Source organism: Apodemus sylvaticus, chromosome 19 (genome assembly GCF_947179515.1).
Source record: "Apodemus sylvaticus chromosome 19, mApoSyl1.1, whole genome shotgun sequence".
Taxonomy (NCBI): domain Eukaryota; kingdom Metazoa; phylum Chordata; class Mammalia; order Rodentia; family Muridae; genus Apodemus; species Apodemus sylvaticus.
Window position 1 is genome coordinate 59,632,447 of NC_067490.1, and position 14,038 is coordinate 59,646,484.

The following is a 14,038-nucleotide window of genomic DNA, read 5'->3' on the forward strand; positions in this document are numbered from 1 at the left end:
CCACGTTCCCAGGACCAAATTAAAGTTTATTATGAAAAGAAGTATACCACTAAGTAAAGATGATCTCTTAAAATATACTAAAATTGGAGAAACAATACAAACATTAATTTATTGCAAAGGCTAGAAATCCATATATCCACACAGTATTGTTAGTACATTTGGACTGTGAGTTTTAATCTAGCCTACAATTAATTGTTACATGTTATTTTACTACTTTATTTTCACTCTATATGTGTGGACATATGTATGTTCTTATGAATCAAATTATGAGGCATAGTCTACTTCTTGCTATAAAGAATAATAAATAATTTTAATATACTGCTACAGTTTTAAAATAAAATAAGTTATGAAATCAGAACATTTGAATACAATTCAATAATAAAATAATATTATATTGCTTAAACATGCCCAAATACTCAGAGAAATCCTCAGACATATTTCTTAGAAAATTTATCAGCTTAATATTTATAACTTTACTTTCTTATGCACAATGTCTAGTGTGGGTTACATTTTTACACAAAATACAATATTTTGTTAGTTATAAATATGTTTTAAATATGTACCTTGTTGTTGTAGATTTGGTTTATTGCTTGTATTATGTTAGTTGGGTTCCCAAAATTATACAAGGCTCCCACACATAAGAAGCAGAGGGTCCCTGCTCCCAATGTGTTGTGATTAGTAAATAAAGTTGCTGGCAGACAATGGTTGAGCAAGGAGACAGAGGCAGAACTTTGGGGTTTGTGGGCAAGGGGACCAAGAGAAGAAGCAGGATCTCCATGCTCTAAAAGGAATAAGATGCAGGTTTGAGAACTGAAGAAGACAGAGTACCAATCATGTAAAAATTTGGGGAAGAATAATCCCAGATGAATCCCACCCCTGCATTTAGTCTAGGGTAGCAAAGATGGAATACATATTTTAGTAGGTGGTAATGAAGGAGTATGGGAGGTATTAACAACGTGGAAGTTTGGGAGTGGCCCAGACATTGAGCTGTTTAAGGAATATTTAAATATAAGGCCGTGTGTGTGTGTGTGTGTGTGTGTGTGTGTGTGTGTATGGTTTTCATTTGCGAATCCAGCACATTGGGGCAGGTAGCAAGGAATTTTGCCTTGGATGATGCTGGGGAGATTAGAACAGATTGATCATCTACAGCAAGAGATAGTAAAAAAAAAAAAAAAGGTCTTCAGATTATAGCCAAGTGCAAACAATAAGAATCATAATTAAAATTTCTTGCTTTCTATTTTGTTAAATTACTTAGATAATTTTATTATATTTCAAAGGTCTTTAGGATGACATTGAAGTCATCATTTTAACTCAGTGTTCTTAAGACTGAATTACATTGATGTACCACATGCCTTCCTTCTTCACTCTTTTAACAAAGGCTGTGTCTTCTGGGTTATCACAGAGGTTGCAGTAAAATAATTGTACATGATCTTTCTGGCATTCAATTTAATATTCTGCCAAGACAATTAAAGTAACTGATATTATTTCATTCCATATAGATTTTATGGTATCACAATTTTAATAATATTTTTCTGAAATATATTAAAATTTGATCCAGCATTGCTATGGAGCAATTTAATTGTTAAGTCATAGGAGTGTTTACATGACCATAAACTTTCCTATGTCCAGATTTGTAAGATGATTCCCACTACAAAATGTATTTCATGGTTAATTTTAGACATATCCTGCTGACTTAGAATAAGGTATTGGTGATGATGTTGCTGTTTTCTTATGCAGAAACTATAACATAGCTATTTCTCTGGAGTTTGTAATAAAATCAGGAGAGATTTGAATACTTTATCATCTTGCTCAAAATTTGCCTTAGATAAAAGCTTTGCCTGATTTATAGGAAAGTACAGATTTAATTACTCTAAAATCTTGTAAGATACAACAGTCTTAGCCAGTTTAGAAGCAGGCAGTTCAACTTGGGTGGGAGGTAGTTGTAGTTGTCAATGTGTGCCGGTGTGTGTGTGGAGGGTGTGTGTCTGCATCACATATAAGTTCCTGTAGAGCCCAAAGGAGGGTATCAGATCTTTAAGAATTATATTTATAGGCAGTTGTGTGTCTACCAGATGTGGCCATTTCAGTGTCTTGTTTCCCTTCTAGAGTCTGGGATTTATCATAAAATGTTTGATGAGACTCTGTGAAGTTTTGATGGTTGATTAGCTGCTTGGGTCATTAGTTGGATTTTGTTTCAGTATCTTGAGTCTATCCATGAAGCCATTAAATATGAAAGTTGATAGCCTCTCTAAATGCTATGTAAAACCTCTTATTTTCATAGCATTCCTAATGTAAATGCTTCTCAAAGTATGTTTTCTATACTAATACTATCATGATTATTATCATAATCACCACCTTAACCTTGCTACAGTTTATAATTCTTGAACTTCAGTTATATGGAATCAGAATCTCTGGGACTGATTTGCCAATGTATGTTTTTATAAGAAATTTGAGAACCACGGATGGGTTGCTTAATTTATCACACCATTTACATTTTCTTTCTTTCTTTTTTTTTCAGAAGTCCTTATTATTGACTCAAAATGTACAAAGTCTATGAAATTATATGCAGCACTCTAAAAATAACTTATACTTAGGGACTAAGAGAAACAGCAACCCTCACTGGCAGCTTCAATGACTAAGATTCACGTACAATCACAATGAATTTTCCCATACAAACCAAATGGGTAAATTAAAACTAATTATTATTTGAAAAGCAACAGGTCTTATCTCTACTGCTGTATCTAATGTAACCCATCACTACTTGCTTAATCTGACATCAGAGTGCTTTAGTGAGTGACTACATAGACTGACAGCTGAGGCAGGAATTCATCCAAAGGAGGGTGGCTCTGGGCAGGCATTCAGGCGTACCGAGTTCCAAGGCACTTGCAGATGGACATAAGACTTCTCCAGCATCTCAAATATCATATATTTCCATTAAGTAGGCTTTAGGCACCAAGCCAATGGCTCCCTTCATCTCTCCTACCCACCAGCCATATCTATTGTATTCCATGCTAAGAATGTAGATCGCATCGCCACACTTCAGAAAGAGCTCCAGTACAGTCCCACAAACCCTGGTAAAATTAGCATAATCAGTACTTTTATCTCCTGAGGGGTGATGCATGCTGTCCCACCTCCCCTTTCCTTGCTCGGTTGTCTTCACTGAAGCAGTGTCCTCTTCCTCCTCTGGAAGTTCCTCATAAATTTCAACATCTATTGGTTGGTTCTTTTGTGGGCTGCTGACCGGATCAGGATGATCAACGTCATCATATAATTCTCTTCTTTCGTCATCATCCTCAGGAATAACATCGGATCCCATGTCTTGTAAGATAAATTTCAGCTGCTGGACCCATTCCTCAGCATCTTTGGGAGAGGCTGCTGGGATACGTTTGGGATACGTTTATCGGGAGCACAAATTTCAAAACAGCAATCTTTCCATCCTTCCTAAGGGTGTTGTTCATTTTGTTGTCATAGCCATCTATTGCAAATTCACCTTTCTGCTGTTTGTCTTTATCACTCCCGTAATAGTAGAATACTGTTTTGCTGAGAGCACACCACTGCTTCTGCCATTCAAACCCCAGAAAGCTGTGATCTTTTCTGCGTTTTTCCAGGTAGCCAGCCTTTATGACAAAAGGAAGGTCCTGGGCTGCAATCGGAGGAACTTGATTTCCATCTGAGGGGCCATCATCATCTTTATCATAGTGCTCTGAGGCTAAGGAAATCATGTCTGAAGGCTCAGCAAAAGGATCATCATATTTATCCCCCTCCTCAGCATCACCTTTGTCTTGAAATTCCTGAAGATAGACAGACTTTACATCTTTTATCTTCTTAATGAGAGATTCTCTCTTTTCCTTGGCTTTCTTGGATAAATTTTCCCCTTTCAGTGTGTCTGCCACAAATGTTTCAACATCTGCCAACAGGTTCCTAATTTCTTCAGGGAGAGGGCCAGGAAAGGAGGTACTGCTGGGGTTGGGCATAGTAGTGGCTTGGACCTAGACTCGCAATAGTGAGTCTTGAGTAAGCACCGAGGGGCTACGCCTCCAGACATGGCCTGGCTGAGATTGCCAACAAGAAAGTCACTGGCTCTCCAGCCTGAGGTCTCTGGACAGACCGCAGGGCCCGGGGCCCGCCCAGTCCCGGATAATAGGGCAGGGCTCCCATTTACATTTTCTTAAAGACTTCTAGAACAAATGATAAATGCCAGCCAACTTTATTCCCATACTCCTGTGCTTTACAAAGGTTGAATGTACAACAGAAACCCATGTTTCTTGTTACACTTTTATTTCTGAAAAGAAAGTCAGCTCCCTGGAATTGGTATAAGACATACCCGGACACCAAATTCTCAGCACATATTTATTACAATGGAGAGGCAAGTGTGTGTGTGGAAGGGCTGTAAAAGTAGCAGCAGAAGCAAGCAAGAGAAGCAAGAATACAAGAGAAGCAAGAGTGTATGTTTCTGTAGGAGTGGTTTTGTTTTGTTTTCTTATTTTGTTGTTGTTTTGTTTTTTCTTTTATTTTTTAATTTTTTATTGGATATTTGCTTTATTTACATTTCAAATGTTATCCCCCTTCCTCATATTCCCTCTGAAAACCCCCATCCCATCCCCCTTCCCTGCTCACCAACCCACTCATTCCCACTTTCCTGTCCTGGCATTCCCAAAAGCTCAGAGTACCCAAGATAGAATTTACAGACCATACAAAGTTCAAAAAGGAAGATCAAAGTGTGGATACTTTGGTCCTTCTTAGAAAGGACCACCTGGGGATCCATCCCATATACAAAACACTGTTGCGGATGCCAACAAGTGCTAGCTTATAGGAGTCTGATACATCTGTCTCCTGAGAGGCTCTGCCAGTGCCTGACAAATATAGAAGTTGATGCTCACAACATGAGCACAATGGAGGAGTTAGAGGAAGGACCCAAGGAGCTAAAGAGTTTTATAGTCCCATAAGAGGAACAACAATATGAACAAACCAGTACCCCCAGAGCTCCCAGGAACTAGACCACAAACCAAAGAGTACACATGGAGGGACCCATGGTTCCAGCTACATATGTAGCAGATGATTGCCTTGTCAGACATCCGTGAGAGGAGAGGCCATTGGTCCTGTGAAGGCTTGATGCCCCAGTGTAGGAGTGGGCTTTGAAGGGCAAAGCAGGACAGATTTTTCCTATGGTAAATTGGTAAAACCTGATTGGACATATTAGTCAAATAATAAATTTTGATTGTTAGACCTTAGTGTTTTGTCTCAGAAATGATTCACTGGCCAAATAAGGAAATATGCATTGTGAACTAGTTTGGGAAATGCAATAAATTTAGTAGGGGGAGGGAAAGAGGTAAAAGGGCAAAACCTGTCTTCTATGTTTGCCATGTTTAGGTCTGTGAGAGCTCTTTCAACTTTGTCATCTAATGTCATGAGTAAGACAGATTATGGTGGTTCATGACAGGAGTTATCTTGATTATTCAGCAATGCAGAGTACTTGGTAATCTGGCTTATGTATAAATTATTTTCAGACTATTCTTCTAAAGCACGTATTTCTACATAGTTTTTCCTAGCAATCACATTTTATTTAGGTTCTACTAAAAGTAGGAATTTAGATAAAAATGTAGGTGAATTTAACTAACTTTGGCAGTGATATCAATGTCAAATATAAGAGGAAAATTAAAAGAATGAGGTAGTATTTCAGAAATGCAATATAGATTTTTGATAGGTTTTCTGGAGTGAGTATATATTTTCTTGGGACTGTCCTGAAAAATGACATGTATAACTGAAGGAGAACTGGCTACAACATTAATCTACTCGTTACCATCCTCAGTTGGAAATTTCCTGAGGTCAATATGTCTTTGTGTTTTTGAGAAACTTGCTGATATGTAAAATTGTTTCTCAGAATTTAAGACATGGGGACAGAAAGAGAAATATATACTAGGTCCTTAATGATGACTGCTCTCAGTTCATCAGCAATGTATGAGAAAGGGGAACCTGATCTGTTATTGGGAGAGGTAAAAGGACTGAAGCTCTGAGGTCCATCAGAAAGAATGGAAACAGGCAACCTCAGGAGATAGGAGGTTGAGGGAACCCTTCAGAATGCACCGGAGACCTGGTAGGTGAGAGACTCTCAGGACTCAAAGGGAGGGACCTTAGATGAAATGCCCAACAGTAGGGAGAGGGAACTTATAGAGGCCACCTCCAGCAGGAAGACAGGGCATCAAATGAGGGAGAGGGTATACAATCCACAGTCACAACTCTGACCCATAATTGTTCCTGTCTAAAAGAATTAAAGAGATGGAAATGGAGAGGAGCCTGAGGAAAGTAAGTTCCAGTAACAGACCCAAACTAAGGTCCAGCTCAAGGGGAGGTCCTAAGGCCTGACATTATTACTGAGGCTATGGAGTGATCACAAAAAGGGACCTAGCATGACCACACTCCAGAAGACCCAACAAGCAGCTGAAAAAGTCAGATGCAGATATTTGTATCTAACCAATGGACAGAAGCAGCTGACACCTGTTGTTGAATTAGGGCAGACTGAAAGAAGCTGAGAAGGGTGACCATGTGGGAGGACCAGCAGTCTCAATTAATCTGGACCCCTGAGATCTCTCAAACACTGGAACACCAAACAGGCAGCATACACCAGCTGATATGAGGCCCCCAAACACACATACAGTTGAGGACTGCTTGGGTCTGTGTTCATTCAGAGATGATGCACCTAACCCTCAAGAAACTGGAAGGTCCCAGGGAGTTTAGAGGGATGGGGACATCCATGTGGAGGCAAGGAGTTGGGAGGAGGTTTGGGATATGAAACAATTGGAGGGTGGACAGGTCATGAGGAATAAAATATGGAGTGTAAAAAAATAAAGTACAATCATTCTTTAAAAAGAAGACATTCTATCTAGCTGCAAGTATATGCATATGTTTCCAGCCTGTCATTATATATTACTTTTTTTAACTATTTAACTGATCAAAATATTTAAAATAAATGTTTCAGAAAATAATGTTTTCATCTTTTATTATACTCTTCTTGGTATTTAATGGTAAGTTCCTCAATCTCTCATATTTTGTGTGTCAACTTGACACAAGCTGGAGTTATCACAGAGAAAGATGATTCAGTTGGGGAAGTGCCTCCATGAAATCCAGCTACAAGGCATTTTCTCAATTAGTGATCAAGGGAGGAGGGCCCCTTGTGGGTGGTACCACCTCTGGGCTGGTATTCTTGGGTTCTATAAGAGAGCAGGCTGAGCAAGCCAGGGGAAGCAAGCCACTAAGTAACATCCCCTCATGGCCTCTGTATCAGCTCTTGCTTCCTGACCTGCTTGAGTTCCAGTCCTGATTTCCCTTGGTGATGGACAGCTAAATGGAAGTGTAAGCGGAATAAACCCTTTCCTCCTAACTTGCTTCTTGGTCATGATGTTTGTGCAGGAATAGAAACCCTGACTAAGACATTCTCATATAGGAAACATGCATAGTTGTGTTTGAGAAAATTAACAGGGCATTTAAAAAACATCCACATAAGTCTATAATCTAAAAGAAAAGTTTATTAAAAGTAGTTCCTATTTAACAGTGTATAGCCAGCCTTCTCACAAGAATTGGAAAAATGTTAGGATTCATTTCACAAGTCACAAATTTAAAAAATTTATGAATGTTTACTATATAATTTTCATGCCAATTATCTTGAAACATAATTGTATTATAAACTAAATGACTGTTTCAGCACTTAATAAAGTAACTATTTGTAAATGAAACAACAGCATGGATTTCTACATTTTTTTCTAAGCAGAACATTCATGTTGTTTAATACTATCCAAGATTAACCATTACCTAGCATGATTAGAAGAAACACAAGTAACAAAACATGTTTTATAAGGACATGTAAAAAAAAAAAAGAAAGAAAAATGAGTTTTGTACAGGGAATGAATTATAGGAAGAGCCTTTAATTTGTTAACTCTTTAATATAACGCCTACAAGCATTCACTTTGACATAAAAATGTTCCTAAATAGGTTAACTAATGCCCCCTTTACATCCTTATTCCTCAGGGTATAGATAAATGGGTTCAGTGTAGGAGTTACTACTCCATAGAAGAGCGCCATGAACTTGGGTTGGTCTTTTGTAATAGAGGAGGGAGGCTGAAGATACATGCTAATGGCTGGACCATAGAACAAGAGAACTACAATGAGATGAGAGGAACATGTCCCAAAGGCCTTTTTCCTTCCCTCTGAAGATTTGATTTTAAAGACAGCATGTCCAATACAAGCATAGGAGGCAAGAATTAAACACAGAGGGACAGCTAAAAGAAAAATGCAAACCACAGAGAGAGCAAGCTCATTAGTCTCTTTTTCACCACAAGCAGTTTTTATCAGAACTGGAATCTCACACACCAAATGATCCATTTTATTGTGGCCACATAGAGGCAATTGCAGTGTCACAGTGGCCTCTGAGACAGCATAGGAAATTCCAGTCAGCCATACAGTGGACACTAACAGGAGGCAGGTACGTCGATTCATTATGAGGGTGTAGTGCAGTGGTTTGCAAATGGCCATATATCGGTCAAAGGACATAAGAGCCAGGAGGACACACTCTGTACCCCCCATTGTGTGAAAGAAATAAAGCTGAACTACACACTTCATGTAGCTGATGGTCTTTATGGAGCCCCCAAGGTTGGTTAGCATCTGAGGCACAATGCTTGTGGTGTAGCACATGTCCAGAAAGGAGAGATTGCTGAGGAAGAAATACATAGGACTGTGAAGACAGGGGTCTAATGTGGACACCAGAATGATGGCAATGTTTCCAATCATGGCTGTGGGGTATGTTACCAGAAGAATAATAAAGAGAGGAAGTTCCAGCCAGGGACAGTCTGCAAAACCAAGTACAAACTCTTCTGGGTGACTTTTATTGATCAACGACATTTTCTGCAATCTGACTCTCCTATAGTAAAGAAGTATCAAGAAAGTTAGTTTTATAGGAATAGCAAAGCCTCATGATTCATTGGTTATGACTATGGAAACCAGGGTTGGCATTCCATATTTGAAATGTCATGGGTGATGGTTAGGAGACACCTCTGTCCATAGAGAGATTTGTACCAAAGCAAGAGGACCTGTGTTTTACCTTCAGCACTTGGGTAAAAATGATGGCAAGTGATACACATTTCTATAATCCCATCTCTACTTAAAAAAAAAAAAAAACTGGTTATTTTTCTGGAGCTTGCTGACCAGCTAATGTATCTGAATTGATGAACTCCAAGTTTAGTGAGAGGCATAGTCTCCAAACAAAGTAGAAAACAAATATAGAAAAATTTGACATTGACTCTGCCTTTTATATGCACAACACATCCACAGAATAGAAACATGGATACACACACATTCATACACAAATATAATCTTACAGGCACACAAAATATTGTAGCAACTGGTGATTTAACTTCAATTTCTGATACAAAATTTGAAAGGGAGTTTCAATTTATCTGACTATACTTATGGCATAAGGGTGAGGAACTAATTTAAGAGCAGTGATAAAGGCATTACTGAAACATCATAGAAATATTTCCAGGAATCAGTCAGAGAAGTTGCAAGAAAGAACTCTGAGATCTTAGTATGGAAGTTTGGCTAGTCCATTCATTTATTTATTCTTGGCTGAATTTTCAAATCTTCTGCATTTGTAATGAATACATTTGACATATATACAAACCTTCTTTATGTACTTGAGCTTGAGTACGTAGCTAAAACACTGTTGACATTTTTCTTCATATTTGTATAGTTAGCAACAACCCTCTATTCATAAGCCAAATGAGTTAAGCCTCAATTACAGTGTTGTTCTTTTCTGTCATGTATGTGCTTTATTGAATAACTATTTAGTAGAAGTTTTGACATTCAACAATTTGTAATAAATTATTAATAACTCATTCATCATCATCATCATCAATATGATAAATAGATGTATTCATCAACTGAGTTCAAGGCTCTCTTTCATTACAAAAATTGGGTCAACAAAGAAATATTGTTTTTCTTGTTAGTCACATTGATATTATAAGTATATTTTACCTCCAAGTATCTTTTGTCTACAGATATGTGAATTCAGACAGTGTGACATTCAAATACTACAAATTTTATATTTCCTGGTTGTATGCCAGTATTTCATAGTTATAGTAAATGCTGATATAATAAGATTAAGGAACAGAATAAAAAATGTTTTGAAAGCTATAAAGGTTTACTTATATATTTTATTCATGAGTGTTTCATACAAACTCATATCTAACATAAAATGAATATTTAAATGTGATGTTAAGATAACACTCCATTGCACAAATCTGAGTTACTTCTCTAGCCAATCAGCAGCTTTATAGCAGACTATTTTCTAGCAAGTAGAAGCAGATCTCAGTCTTATGGTCATTGAAACCTCAGGGCCATCTTGTGAGTCTCCAAAAGAGCCACTCAGACCAAGATATGAATCATGTTCTATGACTATACATTATGTAAGATGCATAAATTTAAAAAACCAGGAAAGAAAAAATCCTGTATGTTAGAAAATTAATAATTCCCACAGCTTATTTTAAATACAATTTTTAAACCTCATCTTACTACTATGGGTGTTTTGCTTCCATATATGCATGTGTACCACATGTGTGTCTGGTGCCCACAGAGGCCAGAAAATGGCAAAGGATACCTAGAACTGAAATTAATGATGATTGTGAGCCTCCATGTGAATGCTGGAGATAGAACCCAGTTCCTCTAGAATAGCAGGCAATATTATTAATTGCTAGGCCATCTATCCAATCCCTCAAACAACTTCCTATTGAGTTATTTTTTGTGTGTAATAAGCGCTCTAACAAGATTTTCCCACTCTTAAAATCCTTTAGCACTTGTTCCCAAAGAAGAAAATCTTATTTACGTATTTTAAGATATATAAACTCCTCTTCTTTCCCTCCTCCCAATTCCTCACACACACACTTTCACTTTCCCCCATATCCAATCCTATTTCCTTTCAAAAAAGAGCAAGCCTTCCAGTGATATCAATGACCACTGAGAACGAGATGCAATAAGACTAGGCACAAACCTTAACGTCTCCACCCAGTAGGAGAAACAGGGGTCCTACAGGCAGGCAAAGAGTCAGAGATACCCTACTCCTACTATTAGGAGTCCAACAAAAAGTGGATGGAGGTGGGAAAAAATCATCCCAAGAAAGGAAACCCAGACCCAAAAAGACAAACATGATATGTACTCACTTATAAGTGGATATTAACCGTTAAGTAAAGAATAATCACACTTAACAATCCACAGATCCAAAGTTAAATAAAGAGGAGTGGTCTAAGGTGGGTACATGGATCTCCCTGGGAAAGAGAAATAGAACATATTTTGTGGGTGGACTGGAATGGTAGAAAGGAGAGAGGATTTTAATTTTCTTATTCAGTGATGTGCCACAATTTCAAAACACAGGAATCAGTGTGTAAAATCACTGATCAAATGCAGGCTGTTTGTCTTGGCATGCTGTCCATATGTCTGCTTGTATTTTCATATCAGCATATTATATTCACATTCAGTTTTATAAGACACACCACTTTGTTTATATTTACAGTTCTTTGGCTTTGTAGGTTGTAAAAGGCTGAATACCCTTCATTAAATAATATTTTTATCATAGACTAAAGCTTTAAATGAAACACATAAACAAGATTAATCTTGAATGTGTTTTTTAAACGTGTTTTAAACATGTTTTTATAAGATCAAATGACTAAACATGAATACTTCACTCAGGTAATCAACATTTGAGAAATATAGTGATTACAGAAACTTAAGTGCTTCTAAGTTTGGTTTCAGTGATAGACTGAGAAAGAAATTAGTTGTTCTTAAAGCCATTAAAATAGATTTAGCCAAAACTTATGTCTTTTTGAAATGAAAGTTGTCTTACCTATGCACTAATTAGATATTGTAGCCTACATTTTCCACCTTTCCTAGGAATGCATGCCTGTCAAACAGGTGTTTCTTCACTTACCTTATTTTGATAAACCCCCTTTGATTTAAAAATAGTTATAAAGGAAGATATTTGAGTTTTTCCTTTTCAGAGGACAGAGAGATTCTGGTATGAAAGTAAGAGTTTAGGATTTGCTTCAGAATGCTCAGGTTTTTAGTTCATACAAAGAAGCCAAAGGAGGGAAAGCTCTAGTTAGGAAGACATTAATAGAAAATATCAAGATGGCTTTTATGTCATCATGTTTCTTTGCTATTCTCGAGAGTCCTGTGCATTGTTTTCATAGACAACTCATTTACCCTTGTCTTTCGTGACTAGAGAGAGAAAGTTCCCTGGGAAAGAGTTCTCTGAGGACATGCTTCTCATGTATAGTTAGTTACCTGCTGTGCTGAGGATAGAAGACAATCTTTGCTGCAGTAGGAAGCATTTGAAATAAATTGATTCCATTTCCTGACACTTTGAACACCCACTAAAAAGTACATAATTAAATACAAGTTAGTTTGAATCAGTTATCCTGAGGAACTTAAATGAGAATTGTTTTGTATGTTACTTTTTGCAAGGATATCATGTAATATTTTAAGACTGTAATTATCTCTAGTATAAGAAAGAAGGATAATTAAAACCACGAGAGTAATAAAAATAATATGCAATGAATTCATAACCACTGTAAATACTCTACTAATACCAAGAAAAATTGTAAGTATTTAGTATTTTATCACAATTAAAAGGCAATAATATAAAAACAATCTCCTTGCTACTTACTGAATAATAAATACTGTGTATTCTTCCATTCTGTTGTCACCACTTCCTCACATAGGCTATGTAACAGTTTTAGGATTCTGACTCCATGAATTCATGCATAATCAATGCATCTAACAACAATGATTATACTCACTCTGTCCTGGCCACAACATTATGAGACCCATGGAACTTGGAATATTTCAATATGCATGACAAGCTTTTAATAATCCAATTGTACATTAATTTGAGAAGTAAATTAAACACTTTGAATAATAAGTACAAGGAGAAGTCCACCATCAACTTTGTCCACGGATTTCATGGTCCTCTTTTGAAGGAATTAACTGATATCTTAGTGACCTGTTTTTTATTGCACATGTGTTAGGTATTCTATGCTCCTTTCTGCTAGTACCCAATCCACTGGTATGTTTTTAACATATCTGTACCACTAAATATTAATTCCAGAACAAGCATGATCTGCTTTCTTGTTGAGCATAGATGGAGGAGACCTTCAGAGAAGAGTAGACAATGAAATTATAGCTGGTTTGGAGTTGTGCCCAAGCAGAACTGTAGAGGCATATGTTCACAGATTCTGTAGTAGTGGTGATGCCCATGCATTACTTTCTACAACCTTCGATATGAATTCTTGTTTCTATAGAGTACATTTGGATTGCACACACTTTCCTTTGTTACTTTAGACTTTGTGTTATAAATGGCCTTTCAGTTAGTGCTTGCCTTATGATAATTAACACATAACAAAGACATATAAATTGCTTTTTAAAAAAATCTTTCCCCGCATCAATTAAAATACTTCCTTTGCTAAATTTCCTCTGCTGTCCCATTTGACATACCCCATCTATGGCCAATAGTTCGTGTGGAAATCCACTAAAAAGAGACCAAAACAAATTAGAGAGATATTTATTACTATCAAGGATTATGTGCTACTATTTCTCCCGCAGATTTATCATGCCATACTGCCAGGAGCCATCCTCATTTAGATCTCAATGCCAAGAGCTCTCAGTACCAGGAGCCATCCCTACCTATATCTCGATGCCAGTAGATCTCGATACCAGGAGTCATTCTCACTTAGATCTCCATGCCAGGAGCCATTCTTAAGTAGATCTCAAAACCCCCTCTTTTTGAAGCTCATCTATGGATAGGTTACTATAGCAACCCCTTTCCACTTCACCTCCTCATGATCCCCGTTTTATCATGCCAAGGTTCCAGCAGCAATAACTAGCCTTTCCCAGAAATTCTGAGAAATTGTTTCTTAGAGATGATGCCAGCCCCCTGAGATTGTTCCCCCTTAACCCCTCCCTACACCTATACCTTTCCCTTTAAATTGGCTTGTGTAAA

The 14,038-nt window shown here is 37.3% G+C and overlaps 1 protein-coding gene and 1 pseudogene across 1 annotated transcript; both read right to left on the minus strand.

Moving 5' to 3' along the window:
* Positions 1 to 2,914: 2,914 nt before the first annotated feature.
* LOC127669354 (src kinase-associated phosphoprotein 2-like) lies at positions 2,915 to 3,974 on the minus strand (annotated as a pseudogene).
* Positions 3,975 to 7,956: 3,982 nt separating this feature from the next.
* On the minus strand, positions 7,957 to 8,892 carry LOC127669373 (olfactory receptor 2B11-like). The gene has a single exon (XM_052163181.1). It carries the CDS (start codon positions 8,890 to 8,892, stop codon positions 7,957 to 7,959), a length of 936 nt encoding a protein of 311 aa, XP_052019141.1.
* Positions 8,893 to 14,038: the final 5,146 nt, after the last annotated feature.

Coding starts and splice junctions, on each gene's coding strand:
- LOC127669373 (XM_052163181.1), bottom strand. CDS start 8,892: ATGTCGTTGATCAATAAAAGTCACCCAGAAGAGTTTGTACTTGGTTTT.